Source organism: Theropithecus gelada, chromosome 4 (genome assembly GCF_003255815.1).
Source record: "Theropithecus gelada isolate Dixy chromosome 4, Tgel_1.0, whole genome shotgun sequence".
In the NCBI taxonomy this organism is placed as follows: Eukaryota; Metazoa; Chordata; class Mammalia; order Primates; family Cercopithecidae; genus Theropithecus; species Theropithecus gelada.
In genome coordinates, this window is record NC_037671.1 from 131,855,246 (window position 1) to 131,880,897 (window position 25,652).

At 45.6% G+C, this 25,652-nt stretch overlaps 1 protein-coding gene and 1 pseudogene across 7 annotated transcripts in view; both read left to right on the forward strand.

Annotated features, from left to right (window-relative positions):
- The window catches only part of SOD2 (superoxide dismutase 2), a 43,677-nt gene that overhangs the window by 12,875 nt on the left and 5,150 nt on the right, over positions 1 to 25,652 (forward strand). For 3 of the 7 annotated variants that reach the window (XM_025383718.1, XM_025383712.1, XM_025383713.1), the window contains exons 2-3: positions 17,846 to 18,048; positions 22,512 to 22,628. In XM_025383718.1, the coding sequence (XP_025239503.1) occupies positions 17,961 to 18,048; positions 22,512 to 22,628 (205 nt within the window). In that variant the 5' untranslated portion in view covers positions 17,846 to 17,960. Of the gene's footprint in view, positions 1 to 17,382; positions 17,565 to 17,845; positions 18,049 to 22,511; positions 22,629 to 25,652 lie in introns of those variants that run through there. The other 4 variants (XM_025383714.1, XM_025383719.1, XM_025383715.1 and 1 more) reach the window with 2 other exon arrangements.
- Positions 835 to 3,295, forward strand: LOC112622140 (annotated as a pseudogene).

Genomic DNA, 25,652 nt, shown 5'->3' on the forward strand with positions numbered 1-25,652 from the left:
CTCTTATGTATAACTAAAGGTCCAGGAAAGGAGGCAGTCTACCAAGACAGAAAACCTTTAGACAGTAACTGCTCTACTCCAGCCAGACAACAGAGAAGAATCTGTAGCCTACTCCCATCCACTCAAGCAAAGGCTCCTGATGAAAATGCCAGTGGGCTGTGATGTGATTAATTAGGCAGGACACCAGGGTAGGCTTATCATAATCTGGGCACACAGAATTGCAGTCATTTGGCACACCTTTTCAGCAAAGTGAAAAATAGGAATTGCTTTATAGTACTGTGGGAAAGAGCACCACCTGGTGATGAAACAAGAACAAAACATCTAGAGGCTGTGCTGCTGAGCCTGGGAGTGAAGTAGGGAAGGTACAGTCAGGAGAAGGGACTGATGGAATGTGCTGGTCTGTTCCCGATGGAAGCTAGGCTCATCTTCCCTAAGAGGGAAGAATCAGTATGTAATGTGTCAACCAGTGCGGGACTCAGGGAAGTCCAAGGTCATTGGGTTTCTGGAGGGGAAAAAGAATAGAGGAAAAGGTATAGGCAGAGAAAGAGATGGGGAATGATGTTTCTTTGGTCCTCATAACCCAACATCTAGGGAAGTGAGGGCCTGCATTAGTCTCGTGTGACAGATGGGACAGCAGAGGCACAGAAAAGTTAGATGGTAGCACAGATAAGAGGTAAAGCTGGTGTGCTCATGTGATCACTTGCTTATGTGAGCATAAGTAGTTCTGGTTGTCATCTCACTATAGCCCATTTGAAGGCAGAAGGAGGAAAATTGCCCACTACACCAAAATTGCACTCAGTCAAACTTGCCACCAAGAGCTGAACAGTCGCCACGATGCTGAGCATGGAAGGCAGGGAGGGGTTCGTGGTAAAGGTCAGGGGCCTACCCTGGTCCTGCTCAGCCGATGAAGTGATGCACTTCCCTGATTGCAAAATACAAAATGGCACATCAGATATTTGTTTCATCTACATCAGAGAAGGCAGACCAAGTGGTGAGGCATTTGTTGAACTTGAATCTGCAGATGAAGCGAAATTGGCTTTGAAGACAGAGAAACTATGGGACACAGATACGCTGAAGTATTCAAGTCTAACAGTGTTGAAATGGATTGGGTATTGAAGCACACAGGTCTGAATAGCCCTGATACTGCCAGTGATGGCTTCGTCTGGCTTAGGGGACTTCCGTTTGGCTGTAGCAAGGAAGAGATTGTTCATTTCTTTTCAGGGTTGGAAATTGTGCCAAATGGATTAACACTGCGAGTGGACTTTCAGGGGAAGCCTTTTTGCAGTTTGCTTTGCAGGAGATAGCTGAGAAGGCCTTGAAGAAACACAGGCAAAGAACAGGGCACAGGTACATTGAAATCGTCTAGAATAGCCAAGCTGAAGTTCAGACCTACTATGATCCCCCTCACAAACTCATGGCTGTGCAGTGACCGTGTCCCAATGATAGGCCAGGGGCTGGCCGAGGATATAATAGCATTGGCAGAGGAGCTGGGTTTGAAAGGATGAGGCAGGGTCCCTATGGTGGAGGGTATAGAGGCTGTGATCGCTATCATGGCTGTAATGATAGATGTGGCTGTAGGTCTGATAGATTTGGAAAAGACTGCATTTACTGTTTTTCAGGAATGTCTGATCATGGATGTGGAGATGGTGGGTCCAGTTTCCAGAGCACCACAGGGCACTGTGTACACACTAGGGGGTTACCTTACAGAGCCACTGAGAATGATATAATTTCTGTTCACCTCTTAACCCCGTGAGAGTACATATTGAAATTGGACTCAATGACAGAGTTTACTGGTAGGGCAGATGTTGAGTTTGCTGCTCACGAGAATGCTGTCGCAGCTATGGCAAAAGACAAAGCTAATAGGCAGCACAGATATGTGGAGATCTTTTTAAATGCTGCAGGAAGGAGTAGGGGGGTTTATGGTCACAGCTATGTAGAACCTTTTTTTTTTTTTTTTTGAGATGGAGTCTTGCTCTGTCACCCAGGCTGGAGTGCAGTGGCGCGATCTTGGCTCACTGCAAGCTCCGCCTCCTGGGTTCACGCCATTCTCCTGCCTCAGCCTCCCGAGTAGCTGGGACTACAGGTGCCTGCCACCACGCCTGGCTACTTTTTTGTATTTTTAGTAGAGACAGGGTTTCACCGTGTTAGCCAGGATGGTCTTGATCTCCTGACCTTGTGATCCACCCGCCTCGGCCTCCCAAAGTGCTGGGATTACAGGTGTGAGCCACCCCACCCAGCCTGTAGAACTTTTTTTGAATTCTACAGCGGGGGCAAGTGGTGGTGCTTACGGTAGCTAAATGATGGGAGGGAAGGGCTTATCCAACCAGTCTAGTTATACAGCTAAGTGGTGGTTATGCGGGTGGTTATGGTGGTCAGAGCAGTGTGAGTGGTGGTTATGGTGGTCAGAGCAGTGTGAGTGGTGGTTATGAAGGTGGTTATGGTGGTCAGAGCAGTGTGAGTGGTGGTTATGGTGGTCAGAGCAGTGTGAGTGGTGGTTATGAAGGTGGTTATGGTGGTCAGAGCAGTGTGAGTGGTGGTTATGGTGGTCAGAGCAGTGTGAGTGGTGGTTATGAAGGTGGTTATGGTGGTCAGAGCAGTGTGAGTGGTGGTTATGGTGGTCAGAGCAGTGTGAGTGGTGGTTATGAAGGTGGTTATGGTGGTCAGAGCAGTGTGAGTGGTGGTTATGGTGGTCAGAGCAGTGTGAGTGGTGGTTATGAAGGTGGTTATGGTGGTCAGAGCAGTGTGAGTGGTGGTTATGGTGGTCAGAGCAGTGTGAGTGGTGGTTATGAAGGTGGTTATGGTGGTCAGAGCAGTGTGAGTGGTGGTTATGGTGGTCAGAGCAGTGTGAGTGGTGGTTATGAAGGTGGTTATGGTGGTCAGAGCAGTGTGAGTGGTGGTTATGGTGGTCAGAGCAGTGTGAGTGGTGGTTATGAAGGTGGTTATGGTGGTCAGAGCAGTGTGAGTGGTGGTTATGAAGGTGGTTATGGTGGTCAGAGCAGCTGAGTGGTGGTTATGGTGATCAGAGCAGTATGAGTGGTGGTTATTGTGGTCAGAGCAGTGCGATTCGTGGTGATGGAGGTGGTCATGGTGGTCAGAGCAGCTGAGTGGTGGTGATGGAGGTGGTTATGGTGATCAGAGCAATGTGAGTGGTGGTTATAGAGGCGGTTATGGTGGTCAGAGCAGTGTGAGTGGTGGTTATGGTGGTCAGAGCAATATGAGTGGATATGACCACGTTCTGGAGGAAAACCCCAGTGACTGTCAGTCAAACCTTGCTCAGATAGAGAAGGAGCACTAAAGAGCTACTCCAGATATAAAAGATGTGCATTTATGGGAGTTGAATAGAATGGGAGGGACATCTAGTATATCCAGTATGATGGATAAATGGGAAATATAATTTATTCTGATCACTCTTAGTCAGCTTCTCTTTGTCTTCTTTCTTTCTCTTTTTTTTTTTTTTTTTTGAGATGGAGCCTCTCTGTGTCGCCAGGCTGGAATGCAGTGGCACGATCTTGGCTCACTGCAGCCTCTGCCTCCCAGGTTTAAGCGATTCTCCTGCCTCAGCTTCCCGAGTAGCTGGGAATACAGGCACACGCCACCATGCCCAGCCAATTTTTGTATTTTTAGTAGAGACGGGGTTTCACCATGTTGGCCAGGATGATCTCGATCTCTTGACCTCGTGATCCGCCCGCCTCGGCCTCCCAAAGTGGTGGGATTACAGGCGTGAGCCACTGCGCCCAGCCTCTCCTTTTAAAGAAAACAAGCAAAAGTTTACCAGTTTTGCATTACAGGCTTGTGACACTACATGCTTACTGTAAAAGTGGAAGATTATTTTAAAACTTTGAGCTCAGTAGTTTTGAACACTGAACACTGAAACATTCATCTATGACATAACAATAAGTTCAGTATTGACCATAACTATTGAAACAATTTTCAGCTTTCCTCAAGTTAGTTATGTTGTAGGAGTGTACCTAAGCAGTAGGCATATTTAGGTTGATGCAGTTTCACTTATATTAAATGTTGCTCTTATACCACAAATACACTGAAAATTTTGGAGACACGTTGAGAAACATGCTTTTCTGTAAAACTCAAATATAGAGGCTGTGTATACGATTCAAAATGAAAACATTCGGCATGTTTGTTAATTTTAGCTTTTTGGTTTAATATCCTCTAAGGCATGTGAGTGTACACTTGAGTGTATACTTTTACTTTTTTTTTAAGATATGGGACAATTTTAAGATGTAATACTAATACTTTAGGAGTTTTGTCATGTCATTTGTATGGAATTCTGAGGCTTTCGTTTAAATCTTTCCTTGTGATTTCCATTTAGAAGTAATGTACTAAGTGAAACTTGTTAAATCTTCCTTTAAAAAAAAAAAAAAGGTAAAGCCTCAACTTGCATGAAGTAAGCTGCTTTCAAGTCCACTCCTTGAAACACACACAACAGAATTTCCATATGTACATACAAAAACAGAAGCCCTTTGCACTTGCTGCCCAGGCTGGAGTGCAGTGGTGCAATCTCGGCCCACTGCAACCTCCACCTCCCAGGTTCAAGCTATTCTTCTGCCTCAGCCTCCCAAGTAGCTGGGATTACAGGCATGCACCACCACGCCTGGCTATGTTGTATTTTTTGTAGAGACAGGGTTTCTCCATGTTGGTCAGGCTGGTCCTGAACTCCCAACTTCAGGTGATCCACCCGCCTTGGCCTCCCAAAGTGCTGGGATTACAGGTGTGAGCCACTACGCCTGGCCAGAAGCCCTTTTTTTCAAAGATGAGGTCTCACTGTTCGCCAGACTGGAGTGCAGTGGTGCAGTCAGAGCTCACTGCAGCCTTGAACCCCAGGGCTTGAGCAATCCTACCTTAGCTTCCTGAGTAGCTGGGACTATAGGCAAATACCACAACACCTGGATTTTTTTTTTTTTTTTTGAGATAGGATCTCACTCTGTTGCCCAGGCTGGAGTGCAGTGGTACCATCACAACACACTGCAGCCTCTATCTCCTGGGCTCAAGTGATCCTCCCACCTCAACCTCAGTAACTGGGACTACAGGCGCACACCACGAGACCTGGCTATTTTCTTTTTTGGAGGGATGGGGTCTCCCTGTATTGCTGCTGGCTGATTTAAAAAAAAAATTTTTTTATAAACAATAAACAAAATACACACACACACACATATGTATATATATATATATATATATATATATATTTTTTTTTTTAACAGGTGTGGCGGGGTGGCTTACACCTGTAATCCCAGCACTTTGGGAGGCTGAGGAGGTGGGCAGATCATCTGAGGTTGGGAGGTTGAGACCAGCCTGGCCAACATGGTGAAACCCCATCTACTTAAAACACAGAAATTAGCCAGCTGTGGTGGTGCACACCTGTAGTCCCAGCTCCTTGGGAGGCTGAGGCACAAGAATCGCTTGAACCCGGGAGGCAGAGGTTGCAGTGAACCGAGATTGCACCACTGCACTCCAGCCTGGGCGACAAGAGTAAGACTCAGTCTCAAAAAAATAAAAAAAAAATTGTTTATACAGACAGGGTCTCGCTTTGCTGCCCAGGCTGGTATTGAACTCCTGGCTTCAAGGGATCCTCCCGCCTCAGCCTCCCAAAGCACCGGGATTACAGGTGTTAGCCACTACAAATGCTTAGCAGCATAAAGGCACAACTTCAGAGAATGTAATCTAAAGTATGTGTAAGCTTATCAGACTGATATGATAAAAGTAAGGTCCCTTATTTGGGACATCCTTATTTTATGCCCATAAACCTTTGAACTGAATAACAAGTCTCCCTCTCAGTAGAAAAAACCTTAGATACAGGGCAAGGACATTTTGTTCTTGTTCTCTAGGAAAAAGTGAGAAAAAAAAATGCTTCATTAGCCAAATGATCCAGTAAGTTTGAGTAGTACCAGTGCCGCTGACGGGAATGAGCACATGGTAATGAGGGCAGATTTGGGTAGGAGGCGTCTAAAAGAAGCTGCTGTGGAGATGATCAGGGCCCCAGAGGCTTCCTTAATAAGGAAAACTGGGCTGTCTAAGGCTATGGCCAGAAGGCAGGGAAAACTTAGGCATGTTTCGGGCAAACAAATGTTTCCAGAGGTCCATTCTCCGAGCAGGGCTCAGCAGTGAGAGTGCAGGAGGTGGAACTGTGTGGCACACCAGCTGGTTATATTCCATCTAGGACTGTAAGTGAAAGCCAGGACACAGACACGAATCTGGCCCCAAAAGAAGGGATTGGCAAGGGCCAGGGCATGTTCGGGGGCCTCAAACACTGAAATTAGGGAGTGAGCAAGATACACAGGATAAATGTCAGCAGATAGGTGTGCCTACTCTATACAGGAATCTTACTAGAAGGCACAGAAAAGATAATATATATTTAATAAGTGTTTTAAGGATAAACCATGGCATAGCTTTGACCTAGGTAGTTTTCTAAAATCTATGTAACTTCAGCCTTGACTTTTGGAAAGCTGGAGTCAAGTGATAATTTTAATGTCATTTGGGCTGTCCCTGACCTTGTGCTAGATGAGCGATTATGTAACAGCATAGGTTACCATCATATTCAACCAGGTTAACATCATCAGTCATATGAACATGCCATGCCATTTGTATTATTATCAATGTCTAGATAGTGAATAGATATAGTGTAGGGTGAAAATATTCTTAAGTTCTATATTCAGTGAAATTCTGTCAGTTAAAATATAAATGTGTATATACTATGCAATAACTTTAAATGAGCTAAATACATCTCATTCTGATTAATATCATTTATCTTCGTATACACATTTGTTGATTCAAAAGGACATAATGGTCTTTCTAAAGTTATCTGGCTAATAACGTACTCTTTTAATGGCCTTTATTAACTTTCCACTGCACTTAGCTTTTTTATTTTTTTTAAAGAGAGCAGAGTCTCACTCCATCACCCAGGCTGGAGGGCAGTAGAATGATCATAGCTTACTGCAGCCTCTAACTCCTGGCTGAAGGGATCCTTCCATCCCAGCCTCCCGAGTAGCTAGGAATACAGGAGAGTACCACCATGTCTGACTAATTTTTATTTCTTGTAGAAATGGAGTCTTGCTATGTTGCCCAGGCTAGTTTTGAACTCCTGGCCTCAGGCGGTCCTCCCACCTCAGCCACCAAAAGCACTTGAAATACAGGCATGAGCCATCATGCCCAGCCTATTTAGGTTTTTTTGTTTGTTTTTTTTTTTTGAGACCAAGTCTTGTTCTGTTGCTCAGTCTAGAGTGCAGTAGTGTGATGTTGGCTCACTGCAACCTGTGCCTCCCAGCCTCAAGCAATTCTCCTGCCTCAGCCTCCCGAGTAGCTGGGACTACAGGCGTGCACCACCACTCCTGGCTAATTGTTTTGTATTTTTTGTTTTTTTTGTTTTTTGTTTTTTGTTTTTGAGATAGAGTGTAACTCTTGTTGCCCAGGCTGGAGTGCAGTGGCGCAATCTTGGCTCACTGCAACCTCCACCTCCCGGGTTCAAGCAATTCTCTTGCCTCAGCCTCCCAAGTAGCTGGGGTTACAGGCGCCTACCACCATGCCCGGCTAATTTTTATATTTTTAGTAGAGATGGGGTTTCACCATGTTGGTCAGGCTGGTCTTGAACTCCCGACCTCAGGTGATCCGCCCGCCTCAGCCTCCCAAATTGCTGGGATTACAAGCATGAGGCGCCACGCCCAGACATTTTTTTTGTATTTTTAATAGAGATGGGGTTTCACCATGTTGGCTAGGCTGGTCTTGAACTCCATACCTCAAGTGATCCACCCGCCTTAGCCTTCCAAAGTGCTGGGATCACAGCCATGAGCCACTATGCCTGGCCCTATTTGGGTTTTTTAAAAGTTCATAATAATTATCTTTGTACATAAAACCTAATTATTAAAACTAACTTTCAGCCATGATTGTATAATGGTTAATATTTAAAAATAGAAAAAATAAAAGTTTCACAATCACTATAAATATTATGGGATTGTGCCCTTGCAATAATACATACAACACTTACACTTCATCTAATAGTTCTGCAATGACCTCTGCAGTAATCTAGCAGCTGACATGCTGAGAAATTATGTCAGGTATTTAAAATTAATTAATTTTAAACTACTATTAGATGTTTTAATAATTTATTTTGAATAAAACTTCAGATTCATTCTTGAATTTCAGAAGTTCATTCTCTGATGGTAATATTTGCATTTGAACAGATATTGATCCTAACAGCTGGTCACTAGGCATTCAGCTAAAGCATGCATTTCTTGCATGTCTAAATTCTTTAGAAAGTGACTAGAATTGTGGCATAACATTTCTTGATAGTCTGTGGATATTAATTGATATCTTAACATTTACTAATTACCAGTTACGGAAACCTTAATCAACTTTTTGTGACAAAGACTTGTCAAATAGTCACCAAATCCATTTCCTCTTCTTCCTGGTCACAGAGGTATGGCCAGAATGTGGCCACGTAGCTGAGCTCCGGATAATCCAGAGGGGATATATGATGTTTCCACTCCACAACAACCTTTCTCACTCTCTTTGCCTTCTTCCAACTGGATGGAGAGGAAGCCAAGGACCTAGAGGAGGATGAAGCCATGAAGTGGAAGCCAAGGAACCTCTGCACGAGACTGTGATGAGAATGTAAACCGTGGAGAAGCAGGAATATATCTGTCAAAGCAGCGAGTGTTACTCTTCTAAAGGAATTTCAAAAAATGTTTGAAGACAACTCAGGAAGTCTTTAAGATCCAAAGCTGCAGCTGTGCATAGCACTTTCTAACTGTAAAGGTCACGCTTGGGCTGACTGGGGGTGGGTGATCCTCTGGCAAGAAGGGGAATTTAGGTTCTCTCCTAAAATCCCCACTGAAATGACTCATAGAATATATAGACTGGGGGGGAAAAGTCCACATTCAAGCTGGAAATGTTGGGTACTGTTCAAATACCAAAAATATGGGAGATTTTGAGATTCCACCATAGCACTGATGTGTGACTATTACACAATGAATAACAGTGACTCATGGATGAGATCGTGAAGTGATATTCCTTTATTGCCCAATAGGTCATTAAATTTGCTTCATGGGTTTGTTTTTTCTTTGTCCCTGGAGCAAATGCTGGTCCCATGACTTTTTTTTTCTTTTTTTGAAACAGGGTCTTACTCTGTCACCAGGCTGGAGTGCAGTGGCATGATCATGGCTCACTGCAGCCTCAAACTCCTGGGCTCAGGTGATCTCCTGCCTCAGCCTCCCAAGTAGCTGGAACTATAGGCATGTGCTATCACGCCCAGCTTGGTCCCATGACCTTTTAAAAAATATGTTCTTTAGTAGTAAAAGGTCTTATAATCACTTTAAGTCAGAACACAGGCTCAATTCACTATCCAAAATGCTCATTCCCATGTGAGAACCAAAACTCTGAAAGTGATTTACAGTCAAGACTTCTTCAGCACAGGCCTCTAGTAGACCAGCAGCCTACTGAGGGAGAAAGATGTTGGCAGCTGGCAGGTGTCTTCTCTAGCGTCTTGCCTTCTGCTGCTGCTCCTCATCTTTGAGCATGCTAACCATGGTTCCTCACATCTCCAGGGATTGGCCTGGAGAGGAAGCAGGTGTGGGGTTATATTTATATTGCTCACGGTGGTGGCATGTGGGTGGAATACAGGGAAATCTTACATTCTGTCTTGCCTGACAGTTGCTTTAAGTGGACTCATATAAGATTTTGGAGAACACCCCATCGCTGAGAATGTCTCTTAGAGTTCAATCTAAAAGTCGGGAACCTTCATTGTGTTCCAGGGAAGCTTAAGAAAATTAGGTCTCTGCTTGATTTGGAAAGCTTAAGATTGAACCTAAATGAAAATCAGGTCAATAAAAAGTCAGAGTTTAACAAAGATAGATGTTATGTCCCAGAGACCAGACACATTTTTTCTTTTTTTTCTTGAGACGGAGTATCGCTCTGTCGCCCAGGCTGGAGTGCTGTGGTGCGATCTCAGCTCACTGCAAGCTGTGCCTCCTGGGTTCACGCCATTCTCCTGCCTCAACCTCCCGAGTAGCTAGGACTACAGGTGCCCGCCACCACGCCCGGCTAATTTTTTGTATTTTTCGTAGAGACGTGGTTTCACCATGTTAGCCAGGATGGTCTCGATCTCCTGATCTCGTGATCTGCCCACCTCGGCCTCCCAAAGTGCTGGGATTACAGGTATGAGCCACTACGCCTGGCTGAGACCAGACACATTTAAGCATTACTTTCAAAATGGACTCAGATATCTGTTCTTCATTTAGTACTTGGAGACTAAGTCTTCTTATCCATGCCATCAAAAAAAATGGGAGTTGGAAAACATGCCACACGTTAACAACGCATTTTAACTTAAAACATGTAAATACAATCAGATGAAGAACCAGAAAATTATTGGAGCTACTGCATCACCATACTAGTAATGTGTTGTCTCTAATTTCCATCAGTTCTCTGAAGTGGAGTGAAACTTAGACACCTGCAAACCAATCTGATCCCTTAAATGTTTAATAATTGACCCACTCTTAAATATTTGTTTTGTCCACATCTAACTGAACAGTGATCGTTTTTAGTGGCTCGCCTCTAGTGTACCATCATATAGCTGTCTAGTTCCCTCAAACTAAATATCTTTAGCATGAAAATGAAGTCTTATGCGATTTTATCTAATTTCTCACCAAAGGGTAAATGCAGACGTAAGCTGGCACTAGAGGAGGGTGATGCGGCCCGGATGGATAGAGTCCTGGGAGTTGCCTGGATGGGACACTGGTTCCCAGAAATACTCTGATATCAATACTGTTCTCAGTGGACCACGATCTGGCATGGGTGGTATGCGAGGCCATTCCTCCTGTGTACCTATTTTGGCTCCTCCGAGTAGATGTACAGTGTGGGGTGGTTGTGCTGGCCCAGAGATTCAGCCAGCCAAGATCCTATGCTTTATCACGGCCCTCAGTGGTCTGGGCCACTCTTTAGTAGCTTGAGTAGCTCTTGAGAGTCATTCTTGGAACTGTGCACCTGAAATCAGTCTTACTCTATGACAAATCCTGGGACATGAACTAGAAGTTGGCAGTTTAATAATGACAGATCCCACCCCTTACATAGAATGCAGTGATCATGGTTTTTCTTTTTTTTTTTTTTTTTCCGTGGAGTAGTAATGGGGAAGAGGTGGTGTTCATTTCCATAAAGGAAGCAGGATGTTGCAGGAAGTCCTCATGAAGGGATCTTATGGAGGGCTCTGCCAGACTCTCAATATGGGACAACCCTTCTCTTTTGGCCTTCTGGGTCCCCAGCAAGTCTGAGTCTTTCACTAGACTAGGTTGCGAAGACTCAGCTGGGCCATTGTGAAGGGAAACTCCAGGAAACTGGGTCTTCACTGAGGCTACCAAGCAAATGTGATCTAAGGGGCAGATGGACCAAGGTCAGGGCAGAGAAGCAGTATCAAGCTTCAGGTCCAAGAGTGATGACCAGAGTCATGTGTAAGAGATGGGACAATAGGCCAATCGGGAGTTGAGGAGACGGGGATAAGTTGGGAAGTTGCATAGGGACAGAAGGAGGAGGAAAGTTTCAAACATTGGGCTCCAATTAGATAAGGCTGGGCCCAATTATTTTGGGTTTGAGGAATGTGGGAGAGGGAGTGGCAGCTGTTTAAAGGCACAGAGTTACACAGGTTTAACAGCAATACACTTGACCCTTGAACAACATGGGTTTGAACTGCATGGGTCCACTTCTATGTAGATTTTCTTCTGCCTTGGCCCCCGCCCCGCGGAGACAGCAAGATCATCCTCTCCTCTTCCTCAGCCTACTCACCATAAAGATGAGGAGGATGAAGACCTTTATGATGATCCACTTGCACTTAATGAATAGTAAATATAACTTCCTTGATTTTCTTATTAACATTTTTCTTTTCTCTAGCTTACTTTACTGTAAGAACACAATATACATACAAAATATGTGCTAATCAACTTTGTTATTGTCCTCTCTGTGATGTGTAATCTTTATGTTATTGCCAGTCAACAGCAGGCTATTAGTGGTTAAGTTTTTGGGGAGTCAAAAGTTATAGTCAGATTTCTTTTCTTGTTTTTTCTTCTAAATTTTTTATTGGATTCTTTTTTTTTTCTTTTCTGAGACAAAGTCTCACTGTTGCCCAGGCGGGAGTGCAGTGGGTGCCGTGGTGTGATCTCAGCTCACTGCAACCTTTGCCTCCCAGGCTCAAAGTCTCACTGTTGCCCAGGCGGGAGTGCAGTGGGTGCCGTGGTGTGATCTCAGCTCACTGCAACCTTTGCCTCTCAGGCTCTCTTGCCTCAGTCTCCTGAGTAACTGGGACTGCAGGTGCTTGCCACCATGCCCAGCTAATTTTTGTTTGTTTGTTTTGAGAAGGAGTCTCGCTCTGTTGCCCAGAGTGGTGTGCAGAGTGCAGTGGCGGGATCTCGGCTCACTGCAATCTCCACCTCCTGGGTTCAAGTGTTTGTTTGTTTGTTTGTTTTTGTTTGTTTTTGAGACTGAGTCTCACTCTGTCTCCCAGGCTGGAGTGCGATGGTGAGATCTCAGCTCACTGCAACTTCCACCCCCCGGGTTCAAGCGATTCTACTGTCTCAGTCTCCCAAGTAGCTGGGACTACAGGTGCGTGCCACCACGCCTGGCTAATTTTTGTATTTTTAGTAAAGACAGAGTTTCACCATATTGGCCAGGCTGGTCTCCAATTCCTGACCTCATGATCCACCTGCCCCAGCCTCCCAAAGTGCTGGAATTACAGGCGTGAGCCACTGGGCCCTGCCAATTTTTGTATTTTTAGTAGAGATGGGGTTTCATCACATTGGCCAGGCTGATCTTGATTTCCTGACCTCAGGTGATCCGCCCACCTCGGCCTTCCAAAGTGCTAGGATTACAGGCATGAGCCTCGGTGCTGGGCCTATACGCAGATTTCTGACTGAAGGGATCAGCACCCCTGACACTGCATCGTTGAGGGGTCAACCGTACATTCATATCCCCCTTACTACCTACTAGCTCTATGAGTGACCTTAGTCAAGTCACTATCTTTGCTTACAGAAGGAATAAAGCATTTGACTTAGTAGCTAGCAACATGGAGGATCTGCTCAATGATGCTGATTCCTTCTTCCCTTTATGGATAGAATCAACTCGTGATTACCTGCCACACGTGTCCACTTTATCCCTTTGTTTAACAGAACACTTTTGTTCTGAACCAAGCTACTCCTTTCCTTTCTAATAGTTAATGTGTTCTTTAACTATTAACTGATGCAATCTAATCGTAATTTTGCCTGAAGTGGGGAAAAAAATTAAGCTCACGTTGAAACCTTAATATATCTCTATAACCATTTTCTCTTTTAGCCTAGATCATTTCATTTTAGCAATTTAAGTACTACTTTTGGTCCTATTAACAATACCAATCTTGTAAAGGACAGGTTGGTACAACCAATTCTCAGATAAGAGAATTGCCTGGATAAGATTTGTGATCCCAAATTTTAAAAAAGCAGAAAAAAACCCCACAAACCACAGGCAGGAAGAAAGAAAAACAAGAGAATGTAGCTAAGATAATTCCATTAATGATCAGTTTATGTCAAAGCATGTGGAAATAATGCCTCATAGGAGGATACGTAGCAATGACGATTTTTTAAAACTCATTTTCCCTTGTAGGTACAGAATTGCAAGTTTTTTCTGACTTCAGATGTGCAAAGCTGACTACGTCTGTGTGTGTGTGTCTACCTCTCTTGCCCAGACTGGAGTAAGGTGGCACAGTCATAGCTCATTGCAGCCTCAAAGTCCTGGTCTCAAGTGATCCTCCTGCCCTCAGCCTCCTGCATAGCTAGGACTGCAGGCACGTGCTACCACACCCGGCTACTTTTTTTTGGTAGAGACGGAGACTTGCTATGTTGCCCAAGCTGGTCTCAAACTCCTGGCCTCAAGCAGTCTTCCCACCTCAGCCTCTCAAAGAGCTGGGATTACAAGCATGAACCACTGCACCTGGCCCCATACCTGACTACATTTCTCAGCTTCCTTTGTAGCTAGGCTGTGCTAGGTAGCCTTGTACCTAATTTTGACGAGTGAGCAGTGAGTGGAATTTGTTGGGTGAATCTACTACAAAGGATCCTTAAAATGGAGATAGTGGGGCCAGGCGCGGTGGCTCAGGCCTGTAATCCCAGCACTTTCGGAGGCTGACGCAGGCAGATCACTTTAGGTTAGGAGTTCGAGACCAGCTTGGCCAACACAGTGAAACCCCAGCTCCACTAAAAATACAAAAATTAGCCAGGCATGGTGGCACACACCTGTAATACCAGCTACTCAGGAGGCTAAGGCAGGAGAATCACTTGAACTCGGGAGGTGGAGGTTGCAGTGAGCTGAGATCGCACCACTGCACTGCAGCCTGGCAACAAAGCAAGACTCTGATTCAAAAAGAAAGAAAGAAAAAAAAAGGTTGGGGGAGATAGTGGGAGGCCAGTCTTTTGTGCTTCCCCTTTCCTAGAAAGGAGATGAGGTTGCTGGTGCTGTGAAAGCTATTATGGGCCATGAGGCAGCTTTGAAGACAGAAAGCCTCCATCCCTGATGACTGTGGAATTTCATCCTAACCCAGGACTGACTGCCCCAGATCTTTGTTACATGAGGGAATACACTCTTCTGTGTTTAAGAAACTGTGGCTGATCTGTTACTGGAATATGAATGCAGTTAATACCTGGCTCAAAATGACTTCATCTCAACCCACATTGGTTGCCTCTTCCAAACAATATATAGGTCTGCACTGTGGTGGGTCTCAGGATGGCTGGCTGCGATGTAGCCTTAGGAAGTTTATGTATGGGAAATCCATATTCATGGTGTCCTGATGTTGCAGAGGACGTCCTGAGCTGGCTGGAGAAATGGGACACAGCTCAATCGACTGTAATCTAACTTCTGAGGCCATTCAGTAACCCCTACAGTGGCCACCTAAAAAAAAAGGCAGCCAGGTGAGGTGGCTCAAGCCTATATAAATCCCAGCACTTTGGGAGGCCGAGGTGGGAGGATCACTTGAGCCGAGGAGTTTGAGACCAGCCTGGGCAACGTGGCAAAACTGTTTCTACAAAAAATTAGCCAGGCATGGTGGTATGCACCTGTAGTTCCAGCTTCTTGGGAGGCTGAGGTGGGAGAATCACATGAGTCCAGTAAGTTGCTGCAATGAGCCATGATCACGCCACTGCACTCCAGCCTGGGCGACAAAAAGAAAAAGAAAACGGAGCCTATTCACTGGGTGTGGTAGACAAAATGATAAACTTTTCTTTTACCTCCCATATCCCACAACCTTGGATGCGCTCACAGTCATGGTAGTGTTTTGTAATGATGTAGCTGATGACAGGTGTGATGTTGAAGATTCTTCTACCTGACTGTCAGTCCTACCAGCCCCCAACGTTTGGTGCTTGTTCTAAAGGGCATGTCCTATGAGTTACTTTAATCTCAAAGTATCACTCTCTGTACAAACAAGAAGTGCAAGTAGCCTGAGCTCCGTCTCCCTATAGGAATATTTTATTACCACTAGATCAAGTCTTTCCATTACAATGACTGATCTGTCTCTGAATCCTGTTGGTTCATCCATCAAAATGCCCTTTTCTTCCAGTTCTCATAGCTAGTGCCCTAAAAGTGACCTGCAGTACCTCCTGCTGAGACGAATGTACCAGCTTCCTAACTAGCCTGCACTCCCTTCGCCCGCCCAAGTCAGTACCAGACCACCTTGCCTGAAAAACCACTTTCAGTGTGTCTCACTTCAGCAGAAATGTTTCTCAGCTTCCAATTAACAACCACATGAAATCTCTGCTCTTGTCTGCGTTTTAAGAGTATCTATAGGCTGGGTGCGGTGGCTCCTACCTGTAATCTAAGCACTTTGGGAGGCCGAGGCAGGCGGATCACTTGAGGTCAAGTGTTTGAGACCGTCCTGGCCAACATAGTGAAACCCCGTCTCTACCAAAAGTACAAAAAAAAAAAAAAAAAAAAAAAAAATGCGGGGCGTGGAGGCGCACGCCTGTAATTCAGCTACTCCGGAGGCTGAGGCAGGAGAATCACTTGAACCTGGGAGGCAGAGGTTGCAGTGAGCCAACATTGCGACACTGCACTCCAGCCTGTGCGACAGAGCGAGACCGTGTCTCAAAAATATATAAATAATAATTTTAAAAAACCGTATCTATAACCTGGTCCCAGCCTGAATTTCCTTCTTCACCCCAACACGTAGCCCTAGTTACATTCTTCTGATGTCTGTAAACAAGCCCAGCCCTTCCTGTTGTGAAGCCAAATTCAGGTGGTTCCTCTTTGCCTGAATGTTTTCCCATTCCACTTACCAGAAGCCTAGTCATCCTTGGGAGGGCTGTACCGGGGTTGCAAGAAGCAACGGAAACGGTTCAGCACCTGCTACCTTCCATCATATTCTCTTCAATAAAGGGGTAACTCCCGCCAATGGCAGTGTAGATTTCCTAATCTCTACACATGGAAGATTCACACCATTCGGGATTGTTTAACTGTTGAGAGAGCACTTGATACTTAACAGCTTACTAGGCTACAAAACAGCGCAGGAAAGAATCCTCTGTTATCCTTTTATGTTATCCTGAACAGTTGGTTCACAGAGTTACTGTAAACACACAAAACATGACTGCCAGGGCTTAGTAGTCAGGAAAGTAGGAACTAGTCCTGACTCACTCAGTAACTATACCCAGGCGAAGCTGCTTAACCTCAGGATTTCTTTGTCACCTGGAATCAACAATACCAACCCTAGGGGTAAAATAAAGATAAATGTGTGCAAATCCTGCCGTAGTCTCGGGCAAGTCGTAGGTGTCCAAGAACTGTTCTTAGGCAGCCGGTGGGGACAAAGTCTGCGTGCCTCCTGTCCTGGAGGAGGTCCCAAGGTCAGCTTATTTGCAAAGCAAGGGCACGGCGCAGGAGTGCTGAATACGGGCTGGAAGGCCGCTGACTCTACCCTCCGCTCATAGGCCGGCTGGGCGGCGCTGACCGGCAGCTAGGCCCGGTCTTCCCTAGGAACGGCCCCGGGGGCTCTGGGAGGGTACGAACGTCTTCTTGCAGTCAGGCCTCTGGACCCCGCGGCCGCCCCAGCGTAACCAAAGCTCAGGGGCAGGTGCCGCAGCCGCCTCGTGCAGCGCGATCCCCGCCGGCACCCCGGATCTGGGGGAGCCGGAGGCAGGGCCTTCGGGCCGTACCAACTCCACGGGGACAGGGGCCGCCTTCCCTCGGCCGCGCGCCGCCCAAGTAAGGCAGACAGGCAGCGAGGTTGCCGAGGCCGAGGCTAGCCTGCAGTCCCCTTTCTCCCCTGCCCTGGGCGCGGGGTGTACGGCAAGCGCGGGCGGGCGGGATAGGCCCGGGGGCGCCCTGCGTGCCCCCCCGGTTGGGCGCGGCGGTGGCGGGGCGGGGCCCGCGGGGGGCGGGGCGGGGCGGCGGTGCCCTTGCGGCGCAGCTGGGGTCGCGGCGCTGTTCCTCGCGCTCTCTTAAGGCCGGCGGGCGGCGCAGGAGCCGCAGTTGTGGCTGTGGCGGCCTCTATAGCGGCTTCAGCAGATTGGCGGCATCAGCACCAACACCAGCACTAGCAGCATGTTGAGCCGGGCAGTTTGCGGGTGAGACGAAAGGGGACCCGGTCAAGGCCCCAAGGGCGAAGGGGCGCGCGGCGGGTAGGGCCTCCGCGGCGATGGCGACAGTGGCCGCACCGGGCCTGGCGGGGCCGGGGCACCTGCGGGCGGTTCTCCCGGGAGTGCGCGGCGCGGCGGCTGGAGCGGGGATCCGCAGGGAGGGGACGCGGGGTCTCGGGGGACGCCGCGCGCTGCCGTTCCTCGGCAACCCAGCCTGCGTAGACTGTCCCGCGGCGCGGACTGACCGGGCTGTGCTTTCGCGTCTTCAGCACTGGCAGGCAGTTGGCGCCGGCTTTGGGGTATCTGGGCTCCAGGCAGAAACACAGCCTCCCCGACCTGCCCTACGACTACGGCGCCCTGGAGCCTCACATCAACGCGCAGATCATGCAGCTGCACCACAGCAAGCACCACGCGGCCTACGTGAACAACCTGAACGTCACCGAGGAGAAGTACCAGGAGGCGTTGGCCAAGGGTAGGTTCCAGGCTGAGCGGCGGGAGGCAGTCCCCGGCAGAGGCGACCCCAGGGGAGCCGGGCCCCACACGAATGGGCCTCGCCGTGGGGGAGAACCCGCTTCGCGTTTGTACCGGTTCCGAGTTTTCCAGGCACAGTAGTCTCTCTGAAACACATGGTCTACCTCGTTGTAGAAGGAGTGCCTCCATGGGTTTGAACACACTTCTGTCATCTCAGGGAACTTGGGGTCCTGCGAAGGAGTTTGTCTTAGTGTTGTAAGCCACATTCCGTTACCCATATTGCCAGCACTAGTGAATTGTAAGGCCTGAAGAGAAAGCTCTACCGTGTCACTCGTTTTTTTTTGCAAACTAAAATTGTTCTTGTTGTATAATGTGTTTTGGCGAAATGTTTGGTCTCTCAGGTAGGTGTGCCAGCCGTTTGCAGGAGGGCTGAGAGCGCCTGTCCACTGGTGGCCCAGACATCATCAGGTCCGCAAGTGTCTGTGAGTGTCTCTGAGTGTCAGGGTCACCTCCTGATAGAAGTGGGAGTGGCGCCTTGCTGCCAGGTCACACTGAGGTGGGAGACAGGAGGACACTACTCTGTGCTAGGAACCGTGGTCCTGGTCATCTTCCTGAGAGCAAACAGGGTCGGGAGTCCAGCCTAGGACTTGGAGACTCCCTGCGTCCCCAGCAACCCTGCAGGAGAAACTTCACTGAGCCCACTTGTTGACTTCAGGTGGAAGAAGAGGAGGCACACCACTGTGGTTTGCGTTACCAAAAAAGCAGTAACCTAACTGGTAAAGCAGTAACCTAACTGTGGAACAGTTCAGGATCTTTAGACTGGATACTTTTCTTGATTTCAGTTAGGGGTCAAAGTTCACAAGGAAAATAGCCCTTCAGTGGGAAACTGAAATAGGCTTGTTTTTATTTACTATTTACTCATATTTGTAATGCAATTAAAAAATATGGCGTTAACTTTTTTTTTTTCCCCTCAAGAGCTTGGTTGGTAAAACCAGGGGTATGTGGACTTTTTGAATCTGCGCCGTTTGTGGGTGTGTGTGGGAATGTTATGCTTTAACGTTTTTTTTTTACAAAATAGTAGTGTCCTCTTAATCTATTCGTTAGTGGTGTGCGCAAGGAAGATAATCAATAGTCATGTTTTCAGACTCTGTATTGCTTGGTAAGCTAGGTAGTACAAAGTGTTTACTTTTCCTTAAATGTTTTGAATTTCGGGGTTATGAAATTTGTTGAGTAATTTTTTACACAGTGACATCTTGTTGACTGGAGGCATCTAGTGGAAAAGTGCGGTATTTCAGCCTGATTGTGTTTGAAGTAAATGACTAAACTAAAAGAGGAGGAAGTTACCACATTCTGGAAGATTTGCTTGAGACAGATGAACCTTGAATTACGGGAAAAGGCCCCGTGATTTAGGAAATAACAAATTTGGGAAACATATAATGGGGAGAGACTGGGGAATACCCCAGTTGTGAAAGTAATTCCTGTAAGGCAACATCTGACACCCGGAAAGCTTTCTCTTCAGTATTTTAAAAACAACTTAATTTCAGTCCTTTACTTCTGGAATCAGAGCTTTACTTATGTAATACAACCCACTGGAAAAAAGCTTTATATTTTACTATATTGTTTATAAGTGAGTATCTGCAGAGCTTTCTTTTACTTACACATATTTTTAAAATTATTAAAAAGTTAGATTTTCATGTTTGAAATCTTGGGGAAAAAAGGTAAAACAATGTCATAATCTCATCACATGTAACTGATTAATGAATATTTTTCAACCAAAAGCATTTGACTTTTATTATTATTTGAGGCAAAAACTAAACTGAAGCCAAATAAAATGTTGAATTTCAGAAAAGTGTTCTTAAAAGCAGATATGAAGCCCTCAATTTTTATTAATTTTAAAATGAGTAAGCAAACTGTAAGATGTTAAGATTATTGAATTATCTCTCATTAAGCATGTATCTTTCCCATTTGAAAAATTGAGTTACTATTGATTTATTTAAAAATAATAGAAAACTTACATTTATTTTTAGGGTGACTCTCAATCAAATTTAATAAAGGAAACACAGTTCTATAAGAAAATTATTTGTAAACCTAGCAAAGGAAAAAAAAAAGTTGGTGTCTTTAAATAACCCTTCGAGATTAGCCGTGTATTCAGATATCACTTGGTCCTCTCCCCCTTTCTGAATTGCTGAACAACTGGAGCTTGTTTCAGAAAGCAGCATTGCCTATGTATGTTCCTTTTTTAAAAAATGTTTTTTAAAATTTTATCTAAAAAATAGATGGGGTCACACTATGTTGCCCAGGCTGTTCTTGAATTCCTGGGCTCCCCCATCCACCCACCTCAGCCTTCCGCAGTGCTGGGATTACAGGCGTGAGCCACCGTGCCTGGCTAGACATATGTTTTCTTTGTTTGTTTGTTTGTTTTGATAACGGAATCTCGATCTGTCCCCCAGGTTGGAGTGCAGTGATGTGATCTCGGCTTACTACAACCTCCGCCTCCTGGGTTCAGGCAATTCTTCTGCCTCAGCCTCCTGAGTAGCTGGGATTACAGGTGCACACCACCACGCCTGGCTACTTTTTGTGGTTTTTTAAGTAGAGATGGGGTTTTTCCATGTTGGCCAAGCTGGTTTGGAACTCCTGACCTCAAGTGATCCACCCACCTCGGCCTCCCAAAGTGCTGGGATTACAGGTGTGAGCCACCTCACCTGGCCTTGTATGTATCTTTTTTCTTTTTCTTTTTTTTTTTTTTTTTTTTTTTGAGACAGAGTATTGCCCTGTCGCCCAGGCTGGTGTGCAGTGGCGCAGTCTCGGCTCACTGCAACCTCTGCCTCCTGGGTTCAAGCTATTCTCCTGCCTCATGCTCTTGAGTAGCTGGGATTACAGGGACACGCCACCATGCCTGGCTAATTTCTGTATTTTTAGTGGAGACAGGGTTTCACCATGTTGACCAGGCTGGTCTCGAAATCCTGACCTCAAGAGATGTGCCTGCCTCGGCCTCCCAAAAAAAGTTCTGGGATTACAGGCTTGAGCCACCGCACCCGACCCAGACATATGTTCTTAATGTACACTTTCAGAACAGCAGTTGAGAACTTTTTCCAAAATGTAAGCTCCTTGAGAGCAGAGCTCTCAGTGGGTCTCTCTGTCCTTTACTTTGCTTCTCTTGGTATCCTGTGGATAATATGCATGAAATATTTATTAAACAAGGGGATTTCCATTTTTTTCTAATATTAATAGTTCAGTTAATCTGTAGCGTCTTGAAGGCATAGAAGAGAATATTTTATTTTGCCTACTTGTTTGACAAGGTACCCATGCAGTATGCCAGGAGTTACAGGGCCTATCGAGAAGGAGTAAAGGGTCTGGGAGGGTGGCAGGGAATTGCTAACTCATGTATGGTGCTTAGAGAAGGCTTCACTGATGGAGTTGATGTTTCGGTGGAGACTTGAAGGAGGAACAGGAATGCAGCATGAGGCTGTCATGGGGAAGACTGTTCAGCAGAAGCAGCAGTGCTCAGCTAGCCTTGAAGGGAACATCCGAGTTGGTCATGTGAGTGCAAAAATGCCAGTGTGGCTGCAGCTGGGTAAGCACGTGCTCAATGACGGGGTCAAGTGCAGCGCCTCTTGGTAGTGAGAGTAGCTGAGTGGAAGCACCTAGGGTTCACTCCAGTGAGAAGGAGAGCTTTTGGAGAGGGCAAAGCCCATCCCCCTCCCAAAACTCAGGGAATAGTGGCACCAGTGCAGTGGGAGATACTGGTCCTCTGTACCAATGAGGTGGCAGTAGAGTTAGGAAGAAGGGATTGGGTTCTGCTTGTGCTGTATTTTGTCTTTCATTTTTCCCTGTGTGCTTTTATATAGATTGGATGTATTTTAAAGGTAGAGCTGGCTTTGCTAATGGATATGCTGGTGGATTGGATGTGGGGTGAAGGGAGAGGAGTCAAAAATGACATCAGGTTCCCAAGGATGTCCTGAGGGACAGAGCTGGCATTTACTGAGATCGGAGGGGATAATAGGAGGAGTTAAGTTTGGGGTTGAACATCAGGAGTTCAGTTTTGAGTATGTTGAGTTTCTTGTTAATGGGACTTGGAGATATTTCCCAATGAATGGTTGTCTGTCTTGAAAATGAGAGTTGAAAGTTTTCTGTACAGTCTGTGTGTTGAGCCATACATTTTGGCATTCTATTATTTTATTTGATTGTCCTCTTTGGTGTTTCATTTCCTGAAATCTCTTCTATCTAAAAGACCCTGAGCCTAGCAGCCAGGAGTGAATTTTCTAGCTTTTCCACCTCTGCTAGGCCCTTCATCATGTCTGGGACAAATAATTTTGGGGGGAGGTAAATTTTAGGACAAACAGGGATGTTATAGATAAGCTGGTCCCATTATCTAATAGCTTACAAAGAAAAAAATATAATGTATACAGTGGTTGAAAAAGTAAGAGTTATAAAAAAAAATGTGTTTGCATTTTAACTTTTCAGGAGATGTTACAGCCCAGATAGCTCTTCAGCCTGCACTGAAGTTCAATGGTGGTGGTCATATCAATCATAGCATTTTCTGGACAAACCTCAGCCCTAATGGTGGTGGAGAACCCAAAGGTTAGTATATATTGGTGCACCCTTATCTTCATCTTGTGCACAGTAGGAGTCAATGGTTGATTTACTTACGTTACCTTATACTTGTTTTTTTTTTTTTTTTTTTGAGATGGAGTTTTATTCTTGTTGCCCAGGCTGGAGTACAGTGGCACAGTCTTGGCTCACTGCAAGCTCCACTTCCCGGATTCAAGCGATTCTCCTGCCTCAGGCTCCCGAGTAGCTGGGATTACAGGCGCCTGCCAGCATGCCTGGCTAATTTTTGCATTTTTAGTAGAGATGAGGTTTCACCATGTTGGCCAGGCTGGTCTTGAACTCCTGACCTCATGATCTGCCTGCCTTGGCCTCCCAAAGTGCTGGGATTACAGGTGTGAGCCACTGTGCCCAGCCTAAGTTACCTTATTCTTACCAGAGGTATCATAGTGGCATATTTTTCATAACAACGAGTACGATAAAAGTTGTAACTTTCAAAAGGACACAAGTAGGAATGGAGAATGCATTCATGGAGTTAGGTCATAAGATTTTATGTTCACACACACATAGAATATCACATCAACTCCACCTTCTGGTTTCTGGACTGTACTACATATTAGGGAAAGACTGAGAAACTTTGTTTTATGAAGTTTCTTTTTGTTTTGAGATGGAGTCTTACTGTCGCCCATGCTAGAGTGCCGTGGTGTGATCTCGGCTCACTGCAACCTCCGCCTTTCAGGTTCATGCAATTCTCGTGCCTCAGCCACCCAAGTAGCTGGGATTACAGGCATGTGGCATCACTCCTGGCTAATTTTTGTATTTTTAGTAGAGACAGGGTTTCACCATGTTGGCCAGGCTGGTCTTGAACTCTTGGCCTCAAGTGATCCACCCACCTCGGCCTCCCAAAGTACTGTGGTACGGATATGAGCCACCGCGCCCAGCCTAAAAAAGATGAACTTTCTGTTTACTAGTTTCTAGGGCCTGGATTAGATAGTTAACCTTCTGTACCTTTTTTCATCTATGTGATATAGGGATAACAATGGTGTTGTTTTGAGAATTAAATTACAGTGTCATTTGCTATTTTTCACTCTTCCTAACTGATAAAAAGTCAGTTGTTCCAGGAAATTAGGTTTTCTGGGTATTTTTTAAAAGTGTTCAGGGAATGAGGAGAGGACAGGGCTGGATGGTCTTGTTCGATATCACTGTTTCCTTGACTTCCTGTGTAGCTTGTGGAGGCCCAGATGACTTCAATTATCTTCCTCACCCAGGGAAGGCATGAGGCCTAAATGTAGTTCTTCTCTCTTGTTTCTGGGCTCCGGATATGCACACTAAGTTTCTGTGGTTTTATTGTTCGTTTTTAATCAGTGTTATGGAAGGCAACCTATCTTACGCACTTGAAATAAGCAATTTCATTTTAAGGTAATGATGACTGAGGGGAGTAAGCATGGGAAACTGGGCAACTTTTTATTTTTGTTTTTGTTTATTATTATTTTTGAGATGGAGTTTAGCTCTTTCGCCCAGGCTACAGTGAAGTGGCTTGATCTTGGCTCACTGCAACCTCCGCCCACCCCGGGTTCAAGCGATTCTCTGCCTCAGCCTCCCGAGTAGCTAGGATTATAGGTGCCTGCCACCGTGCCCGGCTAATTTTTTTGTATTTTTAGTAGAGAAGGATTTCTCCATGTTGGCCAGGCTGGTTTGAAACTCCTGACCTCAGATGATCCACCCGCCTCAGCTTCCCAAAGTACTAGGATTACAGGTGTGAGCCACTGTGCCCAGCCAACTTATTTTTCTTCTGAGTTCAGTCTTCTAGACTATCAGTTAATACTTATGAAGTTTTGTCAGTTATTCAGAATATCAGATATATTCATATGCAACCAATGGTTTTGGTACACTGCCATTTTTTTTTAAATCTGTACCATTTCATTCCATCATTTGTGCTTACGAAGATGATTACTTTTAAACCCGTAGAATAAGAGAAGTGCGATTTTGACCCAGTTGATTTAGTTGATGTGACTAATCTAGAATTATATTCTGTATTGCTACAGAATAAAAGGGTTGTAGCTCTTAAAGTATACCCTTAGTTCAGTCATAGAGAAAATCGCCCATTTTAAAACAATGTAATCAAGACAGAAGGATCTGGGCTGCCTTGGATAACAACAATAGCTTTATTCCCAAATAGAGACATAGAAGAAGCAGGGTAGAAGTCAAGGGAAAATTTTCTATTCAGGGAAAAGAAAAAGCTAACAGAAGTAGTATTTCTTTCCTAACAAAAATAGCACGGTGAGTGGGGAAATCCCTCTAACATGATTCATTAAAAAAATGTAAACTATGCAGCTGAAGGCCATTATCCTAAGCAAGTTAACCCAGGAACAGAAAACCAAATGCCACAAGTGGAAGCTAAACATGGGGTACTTATGGACATAAAGATGGCAACAACAGACACTGGGGACAGAGCAGGGAGGGAGAAAGAAGGGGAGGGGGTGAAAAACTGTTGTGTACTAAACTCACTACCTGGATGATGGGATCAATTGCACCCCAGACCTCAGCATCACATGATAACCCACGTAACAAGCCTGAGCATGTACCCTCTGAATTTAAAATAAAATTTGAACCGGGTGCGGTGGCTCATGCCTGTATTCCCAGCACTTTGGGAGGCCAAGGCAGGTGGATCTCCTGAGGTCGGGAGTTTGAGACCAGCCTGATCAACATGGAGAAACCCTGACTCTACTAAAAACACAAATTAGCCAGGCGTGGTGGTGCATACCTGTAATCCCAGCTACTCGGGAAGCTGAGGCAGGAGAATCACTTGAACCTGGGAGGCGGAGGTTGCAGTGAGCCGAGATTATGCCATTGCACTCTAGCCTGGGCAACAAGAGTGAAACTCCGTCTCAAAAAGTAAAAAATTAAAAAAAAAAAAAAGTTTAAAAAACGAAAACGTGAATTAAAATTGTGCAACTTAGATCCAGGTGTTGCTTTCTGAGGTCTAGTTTCTTGGGCCCTGTGACAAAAATATTTTAATACATGTAATACGACATTTTTTGTAATTGTTGAAATCTG